Source organism: Perca fluviatilis, chromosome 12, assembly GCF_010015445.1.
Source record: "Perca fluviatilis chromosome 12, GENO_Pfluv_1.0, whole genome shotgun sequence".
Lineage (NCBI taxonomy): Eukaryota > Metazoa > Chordata > Actinopteri > Perciformes > Percidae > Perca > Perca fluviatilis.
In genome coordinates, this window is record NC_053123.1 from 18837514 (window position 1) to 18853029 (window position 15516).

Consider the following 15516-nt stretch of genomic DNA (forward strand, 5'->3'; position numbering starts at 1 on the left):
ATAGAAATCCAGTTTCCTGGGAGGGAGAGAAGGACACATGCAGGGAAAATGCAGGGAACATGTGATTTATACATACATGCATGAAAAAATCTCATGTTCAAAGATTAATAATTTGAATTGAACCATACCGTATTTCTCATCTAATGAGAAATATCTAAAAATATATTTTCTATAGCGAAGGGACAATATGTTTATGTTTATTACTGTCTGTAATATCTGTGACTAAATAATAGTCCATAAACAAAACCTGCAATCATCACAGCAGGTGTTGTTGCTGTACGAGCAGGGGCTTAGCTGATTAATGTAGTTAATATGCTTCTGTCCTAATAATAACATTGTAGTGTGAGACCATACAAGAAGTGGTATAAGTTGCTATAGCAACCAACCTTTTCCCTGCTTGACTGTTTTCCTGTGAGTGGATGTTGCTTTGATCTGGTAGCCAGTGGCTAGGTGAGGAGTTTAACTGTGTTATAACCAGTGGGAGAACCCCCCCCCCTGTGGGTAAAAGGACCCATCAAAATCACAATCAACACTCTGATTAAAGGGGAGGAAGTCGGAATCTGCTCGTGTGAGTTCAGCTCATTGTCTAGGAATTAATTGCTATCTTTCAAAGGTCTTGGAGTATTCATTGCATGACATTTAAAAGCACGCAGACTCAAAAGGACATATCGTTCTTTAATTTCCTAAAAACATGCTCTGTTCAATTCAGAATTTTTGAATACGCATGTAAAACTCCCCACAAACTCAGGTATTTTCAAATATGCAGGATCTGTGATGAATTATTAACAGACATTGTGGAATCTAAAATAGTGTCTTTGAATAATTCATCTTACATTCTTATAAGTTTCACATTGCAAATCAGTGTGGAAATTGATTGGTAACACACATTGTTAAATATGTTGTATTTATCTTAAATCTATATTGCCTTTAAATTAGTTTGCCATGCAGAGGAGCCGCATTCAACCCAAAACAGCTCTCCTGGAGGTTCCTCACACACTCAGTGTGCTCAGCTGCAGCAGGTGGCTCTGCAGGGTATTACAAAATAGATGCAAATATTTTTGTTCATGCTTTCCAGAGGGGCTATCACTTAGTTTACACCTGAGTGTGTCGCCACAAGAATGTACTGTATTTTCAAGAGTAGAGAAGTGTGTCCGTGCCTAGTGGTAAGCTCACATTCTTCTGTGACCACAAACACAAATACAGACCTGCAACTAGATTGCCATTCAGTCATTACAAGTCTTGTTCTCTATATTCCTACACACACTGTTAAGCTGCTATCTTGCTTTGGGTTTCATAAACATTAAAAAATGTTATTTGATCTTTCTAATAAGGCCATCACAGTCACAATGTTTCAACTAGCCTACTAGTAAAGGATATGTTCTTTTCTCTTCACTGTCACTATGGCTGAATGCTGTGCTGAGCGAGACGGAGAGTGTTAGTGAGTTGCTATAGCTGATGCTGCAGTAGTAGCAGATGCTGCTATGTTCAAGATTCATCAGGGATTGGCAGTGTTCTCTTTGGATGTGATGTTCTGAACCATTTTTGTGTTAACCTAACCTATATGGCATTAGTTTTTTGTTTTGTTTGTGAACTTAGAGTTAAGCCAGTATTTCATATCCTTTACTGCATTGTGTTTTTAGATATGTTAATAATTAAAAAAAGGTTTGAAAGCATTTGTGGTGCCATTCTCTACCTTGACAATGACACAATGTCTTTTTTATCACAGGTAAAGCATCACATTAAGCATTTATATTGTTTAAAGAATGCATGACAGAACAAGATGCTAGTACCTCTATGAAGTTGTACTTGAGCTAAATAAAGCTTGCATGGCAACACATTGACAATGCTAACGTGCTGATGTTTAGCAGGTATAATGTTATTCCTGTTCACCATTTTATTTAAATGCTTTAGTTTCAACATTTTCTAGTTTGCAAAAGTTAATGGTGCACCAAAGTGATTACAATTCATCCTGAGGGGGACATGAAAGTCTGGTCCAAATTGAATGGCTGCTAAAAATGTGGGTTTGTTAACCATCTTAAATTTAATAGAGGTTTTACCAAGTTCTAAAAGCAGGCAAGGGCCATAACCAGGCAAACAGTCAAATCAGGCATACTTATCCAGGCAGGTTTCCTCCTGCCTGGATAAGTATGCCTGATTTGACTGTAAAGGCTGGGACGCTACAGCAGATGCAAACTAGATAATCTGGCAAGGATGTATATACTGCCAGGCTGATTAGGGAAATGGGAAACAGGTAAATGTGTGGGCGGGCTGAAAAAGGGGTTGCTGTTGTTAGGGTTACAGTTATTAGGTATAACAGAGCAAGCAACATAATTTATTTCATTATGACTTCTTTCAAATTATTCAAAAGGCAAACGTTTTTTTTGTAGAAAAGTTAAACAATACTTGTCAAAACTGGTGAAGTCTTTTAATGGTTGACTGGACAAATTTGACATGTCTTTTGGGAATTCTGGGATATCTTGGCAGTCAACCAACAATAGCCTGTCAATTATCCAGTCAACAGTGAACCACTGAAGTAGTGTCTTACATAAATTGCTATGAGCTTCATCAGTATTACCACAGCTGACACGTACTGGCAGCGGGTCTTTTCAGTCTTTTGGTTTGTTAGGAGTTGTGTAGTTGCACGATATTTAACACAAGGAAGAACTTGAAAGAACTGTTTTGATGCACTTGCCACCAGCCCGCAGTACACAGCCTTCAGCAAATAATGCTTCCCAGTGTAGTTAATGAGGAAAGATATGAATGGTCAAATGTAGGTAATGCTGAGGCATTGAGTTACCACTCTTTGAAGTGCTTCTTTTTGAATATTAATGATATTCATGACCTATTTGCTACTTCACTTTATGTAAATTCCCGATGGCCTCGTTTCCCCGATGCATTCATAGAAGATATGAAGATGCTGTTGGCAAAACAATAATATAATTAATAAGGGAGTGTATGCATAAACTCTGTAACGAGAACTAAGGATTTGTATTCACAGTTCTTTTGGACGTCTGAACAATTGTGAAAATGAGAGTCAAAGTCAGGATCTCATTATATTATAACAAAGAAAACTCTGGGTGAAGATATTTGTTTGACAGCTTGTATGTGGCAGTGCTCCCTGGGGTTCAGAAGATGGTTACCCAACACCCCCACCTTGCCATCTGTCTGGACCCATTGTAGCTTGTTGTAAATCCCACAAGGATACTCACAGCGAAGCGAGACAGAAACACGGAAAAGTGCTTTTAGGAACCACAGCACACTTTCAGCCTGTCACGAGAGTTGAGTAGCCTATAACGTGAGAGCCTTGATGTGCCTTGAACTGTAAACTGCTTAAAAACTTATCTTCAAGTTTAAATATAATAGTGTCTGAGTTGTCACCAACTAAACAGAAAGGAACATTTTAGTACTAGTGTTTGTAGACAATGCTATATCCATAAATGTCTCTATATCTCTCTGAAACATGTGGTTATACATATGATTAATGAAACTGCAGACTCAGACTTAGCTTTACAGTGCTGCTATTATAGAAAAGTTACACAAACTACTGGGTGTTGTAAGTAATGGTGGCCAATGGAAGGCAACACAGGAAAAGAGATAAGGAAAACACAAAAACAGAGGAATAACTAGAAGGTATTTACACGTTTGCTTTAAGAGAACAGTGATTTAAGTGGACAGTAGCCTGTGTCTGACATGTCATGGTTTATGATGCAGTTTTATAAACCATATCCTGTGCCGTGAAGTTACTGAACAAGAAGCCAAAAGCATTCACGGTGATAAGGGTCACAGTAGGTTCCCCTGTCACCCCAAGTGTCTGTTCAGCTGCAGTGTCCTTGAGTAGGAAACCAAATCCATATCAGCTCGCATCATTAAGCTGACACCGTGCCAGGGCGAAAATAATGCATTTCTGAAAAAAGATTAACATGTAAAATGGCTTTTACTCATATTGCCTAAATGTGGTTTGTGGTATAGTTATAATCAAACATGACAAGACTCCATTAAGAAATTAAGAAATTATACATTTTTCCCGAAACTTTAAAAGAAAAAAAACAATGTGTTATTGAATTGAAATTAAAAACGGAAATTGGCACAATTGTGAATTCAGTGAATTCAGTTTCTAACAGCTAAGGTGCACCACATTCACAAACCGATTAACCTTCGAACATGCATCTTCAGCGTAGTGTACCCTCACACTTTTTACACTACACCTTTTCTATGCTTTCACTTCCATTTACCATTAATCTGATGTAGAATTGCCCACTATTAGATTTAAACCCCAACAGTTATGGATTAATGTTACGTGAACTCATACCATTTAGTACAATATGTAATGTCTATATAGAAAATATTAGGGGAATAAATATTAAGTCTCCCCCACCATAGAAAAATATTGTCAGATTAACGGCTGCTTGTCAGAACAAACTGAACATTTGAACATTTGTAGACGAGGGGTTAGCCGCCTTCCTCCAGCTGTCGGTTCCGTTTTATGAGATGGTCAGGAGAGAGAAGAAGGAAATGTGCAACACTGCAGCAATAGCTGCATTTAAATTCTGGCTGCCACAGTACATGGGCTATCTGTAATAGTCAACTCACACATCATAGCACTTAATTCAAAAGCTTCCCAGCCAAGACAGATTTATGTTGGCGTGTGAAATTATGACACTTCTATGAAATGATTGTGTGAAATAATAGAAAATATGACTATAAATTGTTTTAGCTGTTAAAATATGTTTTCATTTCAGTGTGGTTGTGTTAAAGTAATCTTAGATTTTAACCTTAAATGTATAAACTTTCCCTACAGTTTTTTTTTTTTTTTTCAAATGGTCAGTTGCCATTGCTTCTGTAGAAATGCATGTCCTTTTTAACCGTCTCTCCTCTTGAGTACCATTATTGTTCTGGCAGGGAGAGTGAAGATTTGTGTCTCTCCCTCTCTCAACTGAACGAGGAAACACAAACAGGGCCCTTTCAGGTCACATCTTTTTCAAATCAGAAGAAGACACTGCTGGATCACCCTGGTGTGCCACATTTATAAATAAACCCACCGTGAGACAAGAAACAGATTTAATGTTTCGATTTAAAGACACATTTTACAACATATTTGTAAGTCCATTGAGGCCTGTCTGTTGGCACTATAAATTACAGGCTAAAGTATGCCAGTTGATCTGTTAGCAGTAATAGTGACACTTCAGGCCAACATACAGAGAAGGACATGCCCTTGATGTGCTGAAGAGCCATAAGGAAAATGGGTTGATAAAAAGAAGGTGGATATCAGGCATGGACAGAGGTTAATGCAAGATGAGTGACTCTGCAGGGTTGCATACAAGCTGCACAGTGTGCTTAGTGACTGAAGGAGGGACAACATGATATTCAAAGTGGATAGTTTTGAATTGGGGGATATTATTAATTCTGGATACTGGCAGGAAATCTAAGAGGATGATATTATGCATAAAGCCAACAGTTGACATTGTAATACAGAGCACTCAAGAGCTACGAAAGCCTCTTATACACATCAATTCGCTTTATTCACAACACAACATTTTACTTCGGCTTTTGCCGAGCTTTTATTTTTTTCTTGATGTAGAATACCATTCTCATGTTTAGTGTAGAGTACCATAAATGGGAGGATGAAGAGGGATTTTGTCACTTTTCTCAGGTTGGCAGTAATAAGCCTGGATAAGCCTTCAGAAATATTAGTGTATCTCAGACATACTGTTTCCAGTTGTTGTAAATATACTGGCAAAGTTGAACACATTCCAATTCCAAATCCCCCTCTCTGGGTTTTGTAAACACCACTCTACCCCAGCAGCATGACATTTCTCTTCAAATCCATCTAAAACAATGGACCTTACTTTGACATACAGCATATATAAGCACACTGGACACACTGGATAAATGTCTGTTTATGTTCAAGATGTATTGCATAAATTATTACTGAACCTTTGCCTTGCTGGTGAGTTGTATGAAGGATTTTGAAACAAAAATGTTAAAAGACGAAAAGAGAGGATAAAGGTATTGCCACATTAGTTGGCTGAAGTCCTTGAGGCTTGAATGAATACACTCTGAGTCAATAATTTATGCACCCAGACACACACATTCAAACACACACATTCAAACACACACACACACACACACACACACACACACACACACACACACACACACACACACACACACACACACACACACACACACACACACACACACACATGCAAAGTGAGAAAGAGAGAAACAGAACATTGCTGCACAGTGAAACAGAAGACTGACAAAGCTTCAGGGAAACACAGTCCGAGACAACAACTGGAAGACATATACTGTATATGTTGCTAGATGGGAGACATATCTAAGAGGTTTTAATCACCGGTACTTCTACTGTGTTTGCTCGCCTAATGTATGCAGATAGTAAAGGTCTTTTCCTTTGGTGAATGCTTACAGTCATATGCTGTCTTCACACTGCCTGACACATCTCTTCAAGCTTACATAATGTAGATCTGCCCTAATTTCCTCTCCCCAGCAGAATTGGGGTCTTCAAGCAGCTAAGCAACATAACACCATCAATCTGACAAACATATTGAGTCAAAGGTGATCCACTGTGGTTATTAAAATTAACATTATTCAGACACAGATCCTGTGATTTGTCCGTCACGCCTAAATGCAACGCAGGGCAATGTTTTCCATGCAAGTCAGCGTTAGTCTTTCATATATAATGTGTACAATTTAGTGACATGCAACTAGGGTTGGGTATCGTTTGGTTTTTTTTCGGTTCCGGTGCTAAATCGATACTTTTAAAACGGTTCCGGTGCCTAAACGGTGCCTGAATCGGTACTTTTCAATAAAGTAAAAAAAAAAATAAGAAAAAAAATAAGGGTAGTAAACAACAGTCAGTGACTTGTTTATTGCTAAGGACATGGTCAAAATTAAAGATTTAATAATAATGTAATAACTATAACAATAACAATAAGTTATTTCACCAGTAAATTGCTGTTGAACCCCAGATGGGAAAAGGGTATTTTACAATTACTGTGAATGCACCACGAGGCTACCTGTTTTAAGTGAATGCACCGTCTGTGTTGTTTAATTCCGACAACGGCAGCTGCAAGTGAACGCACCGTCTGTGTTGTTTAATTCCGACAACTGCAGCTGCAAGTGAACGCACCGTCTGTGTTGTTTAATTCCGACAACTGCAGCTGCAAGTGAACGCACCGTCTGTGTTGTTTAATTCCGACCATATAAACATACTGTATATCTATGAATTGCGACAACGGCAGCTGCTGCGCTGCAGAGCAGACTGTTACATCCCGCTGTTGAAGTCCTCCACAGTGAAATACAGTCACACTTTACACTGTTTAACGTTAGCTGTCAACATTTTACCGGTGTTTAATCCAGCTGCTAGCTAAAGGTAGGCTAACGTTACATGCTGTCAGGTGTAGTGTAAAGTCAAGCACCGAAATGAGGCACCGAAATTTTCGTTCTTATTCGGTCTCGTTACTACCGTTTACGTCGGCACCGGTTCCCTATTGGCACCGAGTTTCGGTACCCAACCCTACATGCAACATACAGTCATCACTTAAATATCTGAGTTACAAATTAGTTCACACTCTGTGTCAGCATAGTGCATCTTGCTCTAGAATTGTTTTTCTGTGTCAGGTAATTGGATGTTTCCATGGATACTGCTATGTCTGCTAGGAATATAATTTATTTGCAGGTGTCTGCTTCATGTGCATGCAGATGTGTTCACAGTTACAGTAAGGTCACATATCCTTTTTCCAGCTTTATGCACATCACAATCGACACAACACATGTACATTTTGTTGCTATCAGATGCTCGAGAGCAAACATTTGGAATTCAAAAGTGTACAAGAAACTCATATTTGCCAAAAGTACATTTTGTAATACTGCCCTAGGCCTGTTCTGTGACTGATATTTGCGCAGCTGTTTGAACGCTTAAGGCATTAGATAATCATTTAATTTATACATGAGAGAATTGATCATTTGAGCAAAACTAAAGCACCATACAGTATGCCATTTCAATGTTGATTATGCAACACAGCCCCTTTCGTTAATTCCCATTTGCCTAATTGAAACCATGACAATGGGCTTGATCTTAACATTTGAATTGGGTATTGTAATTTTAGTAATGTTCTGAAAAATGCCAATGGGGTTTTGTGTAACATTTTCAAAGCTGTCCTCCATGTGCACTATGATATTTACTTCACACACCATGGTTTAGAAGGGTGAAGGGAACACAGAAACACTGGCATATGAATGCATATCTTTTATTCATCAGCTAACAACTAAAGAAACAGCACATTGTAGATATATTTACCCCACATACAGTATTCCTAGTTGTACTGTGGTTCTGCAATAAGAGACCAGTTTTTTGCTTTTCAGAGCCAATGCAAGTTTGCATGGAAATGCTGAAGTGTTCTATTTACAAATCAGAGGATGACATAGAAAACCACTGTTTCATATTAAAATACAAACAAAACAAACAAAAGCAAACATAAATGTTGGAATAAGAATAAGACACTAACTGGATCTCTTCTTCTTTGCAAATTAAACATTTGCACATATGCACAGGATAGTCACATTTCAATTTAAAGGTGCCGTAGGTAGAATTGCAAAGAGCCAGGACTTGGAAAAAAAAGTGAACATCGACAACTTCTCAGTTCCTCCCCCCTTTCCGCTAAAGCCCAAAGGGAGAATGAATGCCTGTGCATGAGCAGTGATTGACACGCAGTTAGACACCCCCCCTGGCCATGATTGGTGCATCTGAACAGGGAGTGGTGGATTTTTGCAACTCGCACTACAGGCTGTAGGTGGTGCCCGAGGAGCCACATTTTTTTTTATTACCTGCTTCATGTAGTTCTACTCGAGCATAGGGTCAGTTTCAGCAAATATGACAGAAAGTTAGTTTTATAAGGCTTACCTACTGCACCTTTAACATATTTTTGGATTATCAGTATTTGCAGTCTCACGTGTGACAAATATCGGCATTTGGTCATTGATAACAAAAAGCTGAAAGAGCAAACATTACAAATGTCTGTTATATACAGTAGATACTCTTTTCCATTACGCAGTTGCAAGATTCTTAAAAATTGAAAGAAACATCATGAAAAATAAATGTGTCCGATTTTCCTTCAAATACACTGACAACCTAAATTATTTTCTTTTTTGTGATGCGCTATTTTTTAATCTGTTGCATTAGCTTGGTTGCACACAATTTACCACACATTTAAAAAATATATATATTATTTTCAGAACTGAAACAATTGACTAAATGTCGGCCACTGCTCACAATAAAAACATTTTGTCTGTGCAGGTTTACAGTGTTTTCACCACTGACTTCACAGCAATATATTGATTAAAAAAAAATCCATCAAACAAAGTACGAACCTGTGCAGGTTTATATAATGCTGCACTGTGTTGACTTCATTTTATTTCTTCTGATGAATTTCCAAAGGGCAGACACAGTTCAAATGATAAAATAATCACAACATGACTCTGAACACGTGAAAGGCAACAAACCAAGACTGTATACTTGATAAACAGCATGACTAATGCTGCAGTGTAATACACGGTGACATGCAGACAGGGTCCAAATACACCATGTCCTCTAATTAGCTGAGTTAAGATGATAAGTTCAGTGCATAATACTGCATATGAGGTGAATTTACTTTGTGTATAAAGTCTGATTGCTAGGTGTATACTATTGACCCAGAAATTGGTTTGACTGCATTATGACTGGATGATGCGTATACATATTTTTTATGAATTAGACAACTTTATCCATTCAAGCATGTATTTGTTGTGCATTAATCTAGTAGCTAAAGCTCTTGCAGACCTTTGCACATTTGTTACACTACCAATAACCCCCCCCCCGTTAAAAGGAGAGAAAGAGACACTACTAATTGCAGTCAAATTTCCAGATTTCATGCGCCCACAGATGAAAACAAACAATGCCAAATAATGAGACATTGTTTTTTCATTGTGATGCAACACACACACACACACACACAAATCCACTCAGTGTTCCCCTTAAAACACGTGTAATTAAAAATATATAAAGTTTTAGAAAAAAATAATTATCCAAAATGTGGTTCAAAAGTACCTCTGAATATTCATGAGTGTTACATTTTAAATAAACATTTATAGGATGTGATAATATTATTAAATATCATGTTTATGAGTGTTGGTTGGTGACCGAGAGGATGAGCTGTTGGCATTTTGTACAGATTGTCTAAGTATACTCTATATATCTATGCATAGTGCAAGCGTTTTTAACATGTGGTACTTTTATGTATACACTTTATCAAACCTACTTCTATGGCTATATGCACATGTGTTACCAAATTGTACATTTCAGAAAGTGACATCATTGTTAACCTGTAGAAGTCAATAGTGCATTTTTTGTAAAAGAAAGAAAAGAAAGTTGCATAATATGCAGTCATTTAAAATATGTTTTGGGCCTGAGGCCAATATATTTTCAGCTGAATATCAAACAGAAGTATATGGAGATAGATAGATTAGACTCTTATTGTATTGCAAATCTACTCAAATGTATTGCAACTGGAAAACAATTTTTGTAAGGGTATTCAGAGATATATTAAAGAAAAAAAGGTTGTAATGGTACAATAAAACACAGGAATGTGCTTTGATGTACTCCTCTGAGTGGCAAACTTTGCATATATTATGAGCTGATTTTTTTTGTGTACTTTGGTTGTGGTACAGATAAATTTAAGACACTTATTCCAATTCATCCTTTTTCGACAAGTGTGTTTTCAAGCTGTATGTTTGCCAGAAAATACATAATTTTGATGCATGATATAGCCTTTTAAAGCTCATTTTCTTTCAGTTACAATACATCTGGATATGGCTGTGATTATAATCTTTTAGTTACAACATTTCTGAGTACAGTTACAATACATTGATATTTAACTAAATACAAGTGCAACATGTGTCCATACTCCACAAGTGAGTTGGTTTGGAGATGGGGAGGCTCCGAGGGAACACCACCGATTACTTATGTCTGTTCAGTATATTTTTAGGATACATTAATTATTCTCTCCCAAATCTGCAAACAAGAGATCAGAGATTTTCTGGCCTCATAATCTGTGATTTGAGATATTACATTGGAATTAGTTTTGTGATCTCATACATTTAATATGATCATCCCAGAGCTGTGCATTCTGGAGGTAAAACTGCCTCCCTAATGTGTCTGACTCCATTTTTCCCTGTATTACAGTTTCCTAGATGCGTTTACAGACTAAATTTGATTTAATCTCATGTGTGAGTTTCATCTTCAATAAATTTGACAGAACTGGGTGCCATACTTATAACTGTAACTGTAAAAAACAACAAGAACATATCATCTAGGGTGCCTGGGTAGCTCACCTGGTAGAGCGTGCACCCCATGTACAGAGGCTCAGTCCTCACCGCAGCGGCCGCATGCTCGGTTCCAACCTGCGGCCCTTTGCTGCATGTCGTCCCCCTCTCTCTCTCCCCTTTCATGCCTAAATCTGTCCTATCAAATAAAGGCCTTAAAAGCAAAAAAAAAAATCACCTTTAAAAAAAAACATATCATCTGGATGCTTCATGAACACTCATGAAATGCTGCTAATTTGAGAGTAAAAGCTCAGTCACATTATTGTTAATGAAACAAGCTCCAGGATGTATTTTATGTAGGGATGAGTCATAATAGCCTCAGATTTCTGGTTACTTGTTCATATTTACACATTTAAACCAAACTGTTAAACACCACAGGGGTAAAGGGATAAGTGATACTTTAAAATTAGTAGTTTTATTATTCCATCATGTGACAGAAGATTCCCAGAAATGCTCACAATGTATTGTACAAATAAAGGTGATAAAGTAGTTCTGCCTGTTTTTTAAACATGGTCGGATTCCTGATAAAAAAAAGGATACATTACATCAATGCATCCACGCTGACCGTCCACATATCAAGTCTCCTAAAACTGTGTAAATGTTGTTCGTTTTTCAAGAACCTCAAGGTAATCGGGATCAATATGAAGCTTTGCTTTCAGTTCCCAGTACTCACTCCTGTTGGGCTCCACATATACAGTACTTGGTGCACAATAGAGTATTGTCTGTTGTATCCTATCTGGGTGCATGTATTGATGCCTTGCATCCAAGTCTGAGGTATACTGACTTGACGAATGCGCCGCATGCCTGCATGGTAATGTATTGCTGTAGCGTGTGTGCTTGTCAGGCTCATGTACATCTCTGTAGTAACACTGATCATCTTGGTAAGAGCTGGAGGGCTTGCTAGGTGGCTCTGGGGTGGTGGCACTATATTCCGAGCTTATTACATTACTGGCTGCCTCTTCGTCCGAGTTACCCAGAAAAGCGCCGCTCAACTTGTCAAAGTCTCTAAATCCATCCGTTGATTTGCTGTCCGTCGGTGTTTGGGCAGAAATTCTGCATGTGGACTCTGTGGGAGGTGGTATGTACTCATATACATGTCCAGCAGATGTTCTGACTTTGGGAATGGATCCCTTTTTGTAAAGGCCATATTCCATGTTGAGAGAGCTAATGCAAGCATTCATGGAGTTATTGTGCTCGTTTTGACTCTTTTGATGTCTCTTTTTCATTACCACGAACAATCCTGCAGCCACAAACACAGACACAATGAACATGAAGAGAAGGGCAAGAATCATCACAGACAAAGGAATGGCACTGTATTGTGTGTCAAAGTCCAAAGATGTTTCTATGGTGATAGTGCTGCCTGGAAAAGATTCTTCAGAGGGTGGGATCATGGAGGCAAGTATATCAGAGTTATTAGGGCAGAAATTAGCTGTCTTAATGTATCTCATATCCTCCCCAGCTAGCCTTTTAGGCGAACCACAGATGACATTGTTTACAACCGTGCCTGTGCTAAGCTGCTCCAGCCACATCTTCAACTCCAGTATGCTACAATAGCAATCCCAGGGGTTCTCGAACAAATCAACTTGCACCAGTGCCGTGAGCTGATCTAGCACGCCGCTGACAGGCAGATATCGCAGATGGTTGCTGCGAAGATTTAGTCTGGCTAATGTCAGGCCATTAAATGTTCCCACTGGTAAGGTTTTCAAGAGATTATTGTTCAGGAAAAGAAGCTGAAGTTTGGGTACATGCTGAAAGGTGTCAGAAGCAATTTCTTTAATGACGTTGTATTCTAAATATAAGAACTGTAGGGTCTCCAGTCCATAAAACATCTCAGCTTTAAGATGGTCAATCAGATTTCCGTTAAGGTATAGTCTTCTTAGGTGTTTCAAATCGCCAAATGTTCGATCATGTATGCGAGAAACTCGATTGTTACCAAGATGAAGCAAATCTAATCCAGTCGCCTCAATAAAATCTGACCGACGCACCACAGGGATATAATTCCCAGTTAAATACATCTTTTTGGGATTGTAAGGTTTGGGATGTAAGTCAGAGATATGCTCAATCTTTCGCTCCTGACAGTTCACATTCAGGCCAAGGTCTGAAATTTGAAGGTTGCAGGTGCAGGCAGTTGGGCAATCTAAAGGCACAGGGGATTTGGTTTGATATGAAATAATCTGGCCATAATTCTGTGGTTTATTAGATGGGATGCGAGCAGTGGGCCTTGATTTTAATTTGCGTGACTGGTGGGGTCCCTTAGTGGGTCTTGATGAGGACCGTGCAATCCCAGATGAGGTGAAAGAGGCTGTGACATGAGCTGGCGTAGTCCTATAGTATGCATCGGTGCTCAAATGTGGCAGGGGTTGCATCTCGTATTCAGCAATGGCTCTCCTCGGGCACAACTCCTGTTTTGAAACCTCATCAAGATCTCTCCCGTGAAGCCGGAAAGGGAACTCACAAACAACATCGCCGACTAAAGCTGTGTATGATATGCTCTCGAGCCAGGTTTTAAGAGCGATCAGCTCACATGAACAGTTCCATGGGTTCTCCTCCAGCTGTAACTCCACAACACTGTTCATGTGCTCCAGCAGACCTGAGTAGGGTAGCACTTTGAGCTGATTCCCCCTTAAGTCCAAATGAGTTAATGGTACATACTGGAAAATGTTCACAGGCAGAGAAGATATTAAGTTGTCATTTAGAATCAGGACCTCCAGATGTCGAAGTCTGCTCAAGGCATTCGGCGCAACATGAGTGATATAATTGTAATCAATTTGTAGATATTCCAGACTTTCAAGGCCAAAGAAAATCTCTTCCTTCAAGGCATCAATTTTGTTATTGTTGAGATGCAATCGTTTTAATTCCTGAAGTCCATTAAAAGCTCCTGCTTCGACTTCAGATATCTCATTATTTCCCAGATGTAATATTGTAAGTCCCTTGTACTCAACAAAATCATTGGCAGATAGCTTTTTCAATAGATTCCCTGTAAGCAGCAGATGATACTGGGAGAAGTACACTGGGCTTATGTCTGAGATACTTACAACTCCTCTGTTTTCACAGCTCACTGTGAGAATCCCCTCTCTCTCCTCACAGGCACAAAGTCTTTGACATATTTCTCCATAAGTGCCAAACATCTCAACAGTGCACACTGACGTTGCACTTAGCAAAAAATATGAAATCCAAAGATGCATTTTCCTGCAAAAATGATGGCCGAGCTCACAGTCCTGCTAAGGTTTCCTCAATGCCATCTAGAAATAAAAGACATACATGGTGATGTCAAACAGGCAGACTGCAATTGAAGCAACTTCCACACAACAAGCTGTATCCTGCATGAGTCAAAGGTTCATTTGCTGTTACCCAGGGGTAACTTCTATCTGTGGCTGCTGATTTTAAAATGGCTCAAACAAAGCAGGATACAAAGCAACTCCTTCAAGCTATGTAGGCTAAATAACAAAAAGCAAGGTCAAAGCAACACATAAGCACAGAACAATGGTCTCTATCCGCTTTAAGGGGAAGCCACATCCCATTTGCTTGTTAAGACATCAGAATGCAATTGGTTTGAATGTAGAGATATGTAGGCTAAATTAAGGTTAGCTGAGATTCTGCTTCACAGTGCACGCTCTGTCAGACATGAGACAGCCAGCATAATTTCTGGTAGAAATACATACCTCATGCACAATGATGAAGATGTAGCCTCGTTGGGTATTTCAGCGCATCTTTTATTTTTAATCCGTCAAAACGAAGGAGGAAACAGGATCTATTCAGTGTGTACGTCGTCTCTAATGCACCGGAGAGGATGAAAGAAACGCTGATCAACCATAACTGCCAAATGCTTCTCTTTTACCACGCTGTGCCGGAGGAGACACAGCTATGCCTGGTAACTAAAGTTGCTTATTCGCGCTCTCTCTCTCTCCCTCCCACTCTCTCTCTCTCTCTCTCTCTCTCTCTCTCTCTCCCGTGGACCCTCACGCACGCACGCACGCTCACTGGTGGTCGGGAGGATGTCAAGTAATTTCATGCACAAAGAATCAGCGCACTGGAGCATCGAGATACATCCCCCCAAAAGATGTTGACCTACCTACGAAAAGATGTCCCCAAAAAAATGTATCAATAATTCACCGAGCTCTTGTGTTAAAACGGTTT

General features: G+C 39.0%; 1 protein-coding gene across 1 annotated transcript; it reads right to left on the reverse strand.

The window, feature by feature from the left end:
* Window positions 1-11775: 11775 nt before the first annotated feature.
* On the reverse strand, window positions 11776-15277 carry slitrk5b (SLIT and NTRK-like family, member 5b). Its single transcript, XM_039819129.1, has 2 exons — window positions 15042-15277; window positions 11776-14621 (listed from the first exon to the last, which is right to left on the reverse strand). The coding sequence occupies exon 2, from the start codon at window positions 14562-14564 to the stop codon at window positions 11964-11966; it is 2601 nt and encodes an 866-aa protein (XP_039675063.1). The 5' UTR covers window positions 14565-14621; window positions 15042-15277; the 3' UTR covers window positions 11776-11963.
* Window positions 15278-15516: the final 239 nt, after the last annotated feature.